General features: G+C 40.1%; 1 protein-coding gene across 1 annotated transcript; it reads right to left on the reverse strand.

The window, feature by feature from the left end:
* Nucleotides 1-132: 132 nt before the first annotated feature.
* Nucleotides 133-1,097, reverse strand: LOC115624945. Its single transcript, XM_030519796.1, has 3 exons — nucleotides 887-1,097; nucleotides 568-830; nucleotides 133-509 (listed from the first exon to the last, which is right to left on the reverse strand). The coding sequence occupies exons 1-3, from the start codon at nucleotides 1,065-1,067 to the stop codon at nucleotides 309-311; spliced, it is 645 nt and encodes a 214-aa protein (XP_030375656.1). The 5' UTR covers nucleotides 1,068-1,097; the 3' UTR covers nucleotides 133-308.
* Between the last annotated feature and the right edge of the window lie 7,335 nt (nucleotides 1,098-8,432).

Here is an 8,432-nt window from a genome sequence, read left to right on the forward strand (position 1 = left end):
TTTTAAATTAAATCTAAAATAATGCTGTTAGTACTGCTGTAATTTTTCCCTATTTACAAATTATTACTTTTTTAATGAACAAAACAGTGTAAAAAATATTATAATATGCGTGCACATAATAAAAACTATGTATTTATTTTTTAAACATTTTATTCAGACAGAGATATAAAACTAAGTACGCGATTTCATGTTAGATTGATAAAACTACTCTCGTTGATGATAGGGGCTTATGTTATTCCGATAGATACTGGTCGCCTGACGCGACAGCTGCAGCCCTGTCTTCAATGCTGAGCCAGGCGCTGGATCATCTAATAATTGGAGAAAGAATAATTCTCTGCATCTTGCCCTTCTTCTGCTTTTGACATGCTAGTGCCAGCGCAACGCTGGGAAGGATTGTTTTTTGGGTCTGTGCCGAAATCTCTTTGGGAGCTCGGGATTGTCTGGCTGCCAGCATTGACATAATCTTTAAGACCGTTAGTGGAGGTGCCAGTGCTATAGAATAGTTGGCGCTGTTTGGAGAGAAGGCAATACAAAATTTGAAGTAATAAAATTGTACAATTTACACACAGCTTGCGGGTTCTGATGTGGACTCAAGGAGTTGAGTTGTGCAGGTGGCAGCTGGGCGTTGCAAGCCATCAAATTTTGCAGCATAGTATATGGGCCAGAGGCCTGCACAGGAAAGCAATGCTGAACATTATCCGCAGCCGTGTCTATGGGTGAGATGTTTCCATCGGGCGTTATGGTATGATAGGTTAAAAAGCGTATATCTTCTACGCGTCGTATGTCCTGCTGCGTCATTATGAAGACCTCATCTCCCACCCTTACGGGTACTGCGGACAAGGAGTGATTTTTGTGTTCCGCCCATGAACCGTTTAAGAAAACTTACAGTGCACTGCTGGAGCCGCCTCCTCTGATATCTGGACCACATTTCTAGTACTTGGATTAAAAGCCATAATTTTGAATAGATAAGAAATTTTGGTATAATTTTTCTTAAAATTACGAAACGCAAATGAAATATTACGAAAAGTAATATTATATGGCAAATTTACAAATTTATTTACACACATGTGCTTCCAACTATTCAATTGCAGACTCCTCTTTGGAAACGGGCGCGCGTGGCCAGGTTTTGGGTTCCTTCTCCATATCCACAATAGCAAATGATAAAAGTATAGGATATTTAAAAAGATAAATTATTTTTTATTATTTTTTCCTGCGGATCGGGAGTCATCAAGTTACACCATATAGCTAACACAAGCAACGGATTTGGTGGTAGGATACAAATTACATGCATAGTTACTTCTTGTTCCTGTACAATAGGAATGATATATTAAGCGCTTTAGCAACAGCGATAATACCACTTGATACAAATTAAAACTTGGGCTAGTCGTACTTTGTACTACGAGTCCTAACAACAATTAATTGGTCCGGCCAGGTTTGTTTTTGATAGTGCGACTTTTAATGACTTCTATTTACGCTTAGGTGATGATTGCACATTGCACAACATTTATCATTTGATTATCTTGAATTTCAATCAAAACATGCCCACGTTTCATAAATAAACAAAGCAACCGACTTCGGATCTAATACAATGAATGCTGCACAAGTGCATTGCTTACCTCGAGATAAATGAAAACGTAAATCAAATCGAGAAAGATTCTGTAGTAACAGCATCCTGTTCAGGAAAAGAATTAAAATGTTGATTAAATAATGCACGATGCAATCAATGAAAAAACTTCAACAAATCCAACTCAGTTCTATTTTGAACCAGTAAACAAAAAAGTCGACTTATGTGGGTAGAATTATTGTTATTTTAGGAGTCGGTGTAGGCCAATACAATATACCTAGCAGTTAACATACGAGAATACTTTAAAACATCTTTTTTTACAAATTAACTGTTATACGAAAGACACAATCACATCTCGTCTATAACTATGTATGTCTTTACAATCCTGTCTTGGCTGATACCGACTCCAAAAATAACAATAATTGTACCTATATTATTGTAGAAGACTAAACAATTCTTTATTTTACTTTTTAGTGCATATTAATTTGTTGGAACGGTTTTTTTGAAGTAAGTTTTTTTTGTTAAAATTTCTGTTTCCTAATCACTAACCGCTTTTATTCTATTTTTCATAGTACTTTAAAAATTTAGACATTCTTCTGGAGTTATAGAGCCCACAATTGGACTTATTTTAGCTTTCTCCGAAAAGTACAACGGAGCGGTTTAAACTTGGCCCAAGATATTGAGGATGCACGACGCTAAGTCTGCAAGCCTTACTTTTTCTTGGTTAACAAATATAAATCCGATTTTAACAAATATTAGGGGTTATAAGCCGTGAGGCTGGAAGAATTCCAATTGAATTTATTTCCGGCAGCACCTGATGGATCGGCACTTGAAATAGGAATAATTTTGGTAGGTTGTTTATAGAATGAAAAAGTTGTGCACAATACCCGCCTGAAGATCTTGTCAATTAAATTGTTGCCACAGAGAGCTGACAGTACGGGTGTGGAAAGCGTTCGATCGGCGACAATTCGATGACTAGGAAGGTATTCTTGTGGCATGCCTGAACCGTACGGAGAGCAAGTGCCAACCACCAGATTTTGGCAGAAAGTACCGCTGCATATTTTTCACATATCCAACGCATTTTTATATCGGTAATCATCAACGCACACGCTTGCACATTGTGGCAGTAGCAGAAAAAACGTGTTGCCATTTCTGCAGTCGAAGGCTCTGGCTGGAACCATCGCCACCACCGCCGCTGGCCAATTATGTGGCAAGTGGTGAAATCGATGAAGATGCACAAATGCAAACACAAACGCAACTTTTTTATGCCACCGCCACCGTCATTGCCGGCTGCCTGCCTAGCTGCCTGCCTGCCTCACTGCCTGCCTACTAATGGTCAATATGAGGTTTATGTTGGCTACACCATTATGGCGATGTCGAAACAGCTGCAGGTGGGATGGGTTGTGAGTTCGAATCGTCGTCGCGTCTACGACGCCGCGACTCTTAACGAGCTGTGAACGTGATTATAACTGCCACCAACATATGAAAATGATGTTCAAATTGCAATTTGGCAAAAACAATGGCCAGTGGTCGGAGTCGGAGTGGGACTCGGACTCGCAGCTAGAGCGGCAACGGGATTCAGATTAGGCAATGCCCGAAGGTAGGCTGGCAGGTTGGGAGGAGGCAGGAGAGTGAGTACAAAAAATAGTTGTTGTTGCTGGTACTGTTTGGCCTGGTGGTGCATTGTTTGCTAATGCCTCAGCTGAGCTCGTGGCACGGTCAAGCAATAAAATATGAATTTGTCTGGCCTCTTCTTTGTATTCTCCAGGTGATCTCTCTTTAAAAAGGCGACGGACCATAATTGAACACAAATGATAAATTTGCACAGGTGTCTCTGACTCTGGGTGTGCGTTCAGGGTGCTTGATTTTAGAAAATTCAGAGCAAGTGTTATCTTTTGTTTCGGTACGAGCGAGTATATGCCGAATTATATATCCAAATTGTTGGATTTGGAATTGCAATTTGTAGAATACGGCAGGACAATGCGACAGCGTAAGTTGTCAACAAGCTGTGAGCGAGCACAGCTCCAAAGATCGCAAAGATCAAAGCGAAGTGCCGCCAACGGTGGGAAACAATTGCGAGGAGCAAACAACGCAAATTTTCATTCCACATACGCCCCATTGCCTTCATCGCCGCCGACGTCGACGCCGCCGACGATGATGGCGATGACGATCAATCTCCATCGCCGCGCGAACGTCGAGGCTCACTTGTTAGGCGCCTGCGAGCGTTTTGCAAGAACATAAATCCTTCAACTGTTACCGACGCGGCTGCCGTTGGCCATGCTAAGACCGTACGGCGTCTGGACGGCATTTGAATGCAGCTACGAGTATGTACAGCTACCCGGCTTGGGCTGTCGTGTGGTTAGCCGCTTTTATTGCCATAAGTGGCAGGTAATTATGTCGCTCAGCTGATAAATTACATTGTCGACAACGCCACCGAGCGCTCACTCTGGAGGGTGATCAGCCAACAGCCAGGCAGCCAAGCATCTTTTACAAATACGTGTCAACATATATTGATAAATAACGAAAACATACAGTACAGTATGTACTGCCTATATTCAAACAAAAGCAGCAGCAGTAGGGGCATTAGGTCGAGATTTGAAGCTGCTCCATAGCCTACGAATTAATGTACAGACATTAATTAGTGTCGTTGTTACAAAAATGCGAGCGGTCCGCATGTACTTTCTAGTTTTCTTTATACTAATTTTGCAATATATTCACTTAATCGGGGGAAGACAACATTCCATTCACCCGCTTGTCTAGTACAAGAGCATTTCACAAAGACATTTATTTCTTAGTGAAATTAAAATTGAAATTAAACGGCTGCAATTGAATAAAAGGATCTTAATATTAAACAGATTGGAGCGATTAAACATTTTTTTTTAGAACGGCACGACTAAGTCAAAAGGTTTCCAATTACTCTTCTATATGTAGTTAATATTGTGAAACGAATAAATCTATACAAAGTTAAATTACGAACTAATATTATTATACAATATAATGCTAACTTAAAGCTGAAAACAAAAATTAACATGAACTATCATTGCCAGTTAATTTTATTAAGTTTTATTTAATAACCCCCTACTTTTTTTTTGCTTTGTATTAATACAAGTAAAATACCGAACAATAGAATTCTAGCCCAAGTAACTTTTATGATAATATTTTATTCATAACTAGCGTGCTTGGCTACGTATAAAGTGAAATAACAATAACATTTAATTGGAACATAAAATTCATTTATTAAAACAAAAAAATATTTTATTAATTGCTAGCTATTTTAAAACTTAATCCAAGACATTTGGTTAAACAAAATTTTTTGGTTTTCCCTGCATGAATAAACAAACGGCTGGGGGTACCGACTCTGGAACAGGCAACATAAAGTTGGCCATGTGAAAGACATGATTCCTCCAAGTTCACACCACCATCCCCATCTGAAAAAGGTTTCAATTTGACAGTAAAAGCCCCATTAACAAAGTGATCCGCCATTTATTGAACTCATTTGTTACATAAAATGTGGTAAATGAAGCACCGCTGGACCGATTTTGTACAAACTTCACATAAACCATCTACTAAAGAGTCCGAACAAAGCCTAGAAAAAAAACACAGCCTAAAGGAAAAAACGGACAAACATACCAAGTTTAGTTATTCTAGCTCTTGTACTTTCTGAGTTCCTTGAGTTCAGACAGACAGGCGGACATGGCTATATCGACTCATCTTGACACCATGGTCAAGAATATATATACTTCGTGGGGTCTGTCACGCCTCCTTCCGGGTGTTACATGTACACCCTCGCATTTACCCTTTGGGTACAGGGTATACAAATCTTGTCCCTATTCAAGAGCATAGCGGTGTATATGGAATGGGAAATGCTGCTAGAATTGCTTCTCAATAACCGATTTTGTGTATTCCAATTAGTTTATAAGCAAATAATGGTACGATGGTAGAAATTGTATCCAATCTAACATATAGTATTCGGTTATGTATGTACATACATACATACATACGTTACTCATCTTTTATTTCCTTACATATGGCTCTTAAACACTAGACTTGTTTGATTATGCTTGATACGTTAGGAAGCGAGAATAACATAAAACATTAATCGGCATCTAGTTCGGCTTTTCCGACGCAAAGACGACACTTTCAACTGGTCTTCAAGTTTTGCATTATAATTTCTAGCCTTGGGTCATAAGAGACACAAATGTCAAATACCATTATCTGTTTAGGTCTATTGGAGAAAACGGTAAGTTTTCTATTCCTCAAATATGAGGAATGTGCGTGCAAATTATTTGCCAGTCTGATCGTAGGCTTTACTGTGATTTCATGTTCAAAGTCCAATTAACACTCAGCGTGCTCTATTGGCATTTCGCTAAACACCTTCGACAAGCGGCGAATCCTGTGAAGAATGGCCTTTAGAGGGGATTGCATGTCTGCGATAAGGCAATTCGCGGTTGTCCCACCTGGGAGTGTGCCGGGGCCGCTGCTGTATTCGCTGCTGTCGGCTGAAAGATGCGCGATCAATTTAGTGGAACAACGGCTGGGCCCCATATACTCGTTCAATATCTCCGAACACGGTAGCTAACATGCTTAAGTTTAATTAATGATAAGAAATCTGTATCTAAGGCTGCCGCGCGATTTCACGGCCCATGCAACGCCAGACTGAAGCAGCCGCCGATTGTAATGAGTTGGCACACAGGTTGCTGCTGGTCTCCATCCATGGCCTCCTGCCAAGAATTCGGGTGTGCGCTTAAGCCAGCCACTACCTCCACCACCTCTACCACCGCTACCACCGCAACCACCGCAACCACTCTGTGGCATCTCAATATCATGTAGATTTTGCTAATGTGCAGTTCGCGCGTTTGAACACCCGACTTGCCCCCACCATCGCGCCTTGAGGCCGACAAATGCAAAACGCAATCACAATCGCCGTCGTGTGGTTCAATCTCATGCTCTCATACTCGCCATTAATTAGTTGAATTTATTAGATGACCATCGTCTTGGCGGCTCCGCTGCAGCACATACGCATGGGAATTTTTGGCATCCCTTGCATTTCTGTTCGCACATTCGGACGTTGATGCGGCGCACAAACTTGAACCTGGTCCCAGTCTCAGTCCCATTCCCAGTCCCATTCCCGGTTCTGACCCGTTCGACAACATGGCTCGCGCAGCATTTTACGATGTGGTTTTGTTCATGTTGTGGCTACGGAATGGCCACGCATATTTTATTCGCTATTTTGGCTGGCAATTGGGGATTAGTCGCTCTTGAGTTACTTACCTATTGGCGTATTTGGTGTAATAAATGGCCGTATGCTTATAAGTTCATTTCCATTTGACTTTACACGTGTATTGACAATTGAGTGCACAACAGATCGTCTTCTTAGTCAGAGAATTCGATCTCTAATCGCCCCATGTCATGAATAGTGAATAGACCAATTGGTGGCTTCTTTTTCAAAGAGGCTTAATGGGTAAGAATCATTATATATTGCTCTCAGTCGATTGCAAGCATAATGGAATGCAGAACTTGGTTAAAGGCACCAGTATAATTATATGGGGAATCAGTTACTACACACTGTCACACACGATATGATTAAAAAATAAAACCAAATGTCTAAGTAATAAAATCATTTCTAATGAAAAATGAGCTTAGTAATTTTAGACACAGTGAAGGGCATTTAGGTTCTTTTTAATACCGCCTGCAAGAAATACCACTTGAAACAATTTGTCTTGTGACATCTTGATGGTTCAGAAAAGTCCTTACCCGATTTATATTATTTCCACTAATTAAGTTCTATTTAACGAGTTAGTGGATTGGCGAATTAGTGGATTGACCTCACATGAAAACTGCTTGATGCTTTTTTCGGAATGTCGATTTCATATCACACAGTACTTGTAATAATTGTGCGTAATTAATATCTTAATCATTCATACATACACACATTGTCTTTAAATCTGAGTTTAAATATGTTTCAGATGCCGATGAGATTTAACTTTATGTGTAGACTCCACCATATTACTATGGTCAGTAGAATATCACAAACTTCAGGTAAAAACGAATTTATATTTTCCATTATTTACGATTTTATTTCAATAAAATAAGAAATTTCATGTCATATCTAAAAAGCACAGTTTTGTTCCAGAAGCTACTGCCCCGATCTCAATCACTTGTAGGCCAAATTTATTGGAATTGAAGACTGTTGTCCTTTTAATAATTAATTTAGAACTGGAGCATAAATCAAGAGCACTAACTAGACAATCGGCAACATTAACGTACATATTAGCTGCAGCTCATCTGTCGTCAGTTCTGGGAGGCAGCTCAGACATGCAACATTGTGTGGCAAGTGGCACTTCGTCAGTTGGCAGCCAGCTGTAGCGGATGATTAGCAATTTGGGGGACCAGCCCATGCGCAGTGGTTTGGTTTCACTTTTGAGCATGCGAGTATACTTGTAGAAACCTATAATCGCAGTCAGCCTATTCGACATGTTGCTGCGCCTGCGCAAAGCGCTCAGGAGATCCAATGGCCTTATAGGCAGGGCTTAGCTGGGTCGCCGCAGACGCCGCAGACTATTTAACAATTTTTTACTACTACTAAAAATTCCACAGAAAGCTGTTATTGTAATGCGGGCGTTGCTGTTGCTTGAAAAGAATCACAAGTTGTAAAATCTGGCTAATAGCAAGTTTGTTGCAAAGCGTTAATTAAAATGCGCGCAACTCAAAATGAAGGCAAAGCAAACAGTCAATACCAGACAACAAATACAAATACAACTACAACTACAACTGCAAGTCCAAACAAAAACTGACTTCAACAACAAAAACAACAGCAGCCCACACCATGAAAACACACAAAATTTGAAATGTGCATAGACTTTGTTGC

Source organism: Scaptodrosophila lebanonensis, unplaced genomic scaffold (genome assembly GCF_003285725.1).
Source record: "Scaptodrosophila lebanonensis strain 11010-0011.00,11010-0021.00 unplaced genomic scaffold, SlebRS2 tig00000061-arrow-pilon, whole genome shotgun sequence".
Taxonomy (NCBI): Eukaryota; Metazoa; Arthropoda; class Insecta; order Diptera; family Drosophilidae; genus Scaptodrosophila; species Scaptodrosophila lebanonensis.

Bases quoted from the DNA above. Each gene is read 5' to 3' on its own strand.
- LOC115624945 (XM_030519796.1), bottom strand. From the start codon at position 1,067: ATGTGTGTAAATAAATTTGTAAATTTGCCATATAATATTACTTTTCGT. The intron at 831-886 runs GTAAGTTTTCTT...CCTTGTCCGCAG, and splicing joins GGCGGCTCCAGCAGTGCACT to TACCCGTAAGGGTGGGAGAT. The intron at 510-567 runs GTGTGTAAATTG...CTCTCCAAACAG, and splicing joins CACATCAGAACCCGCAAGCT to CGCCAACTATTCTATAGCAC.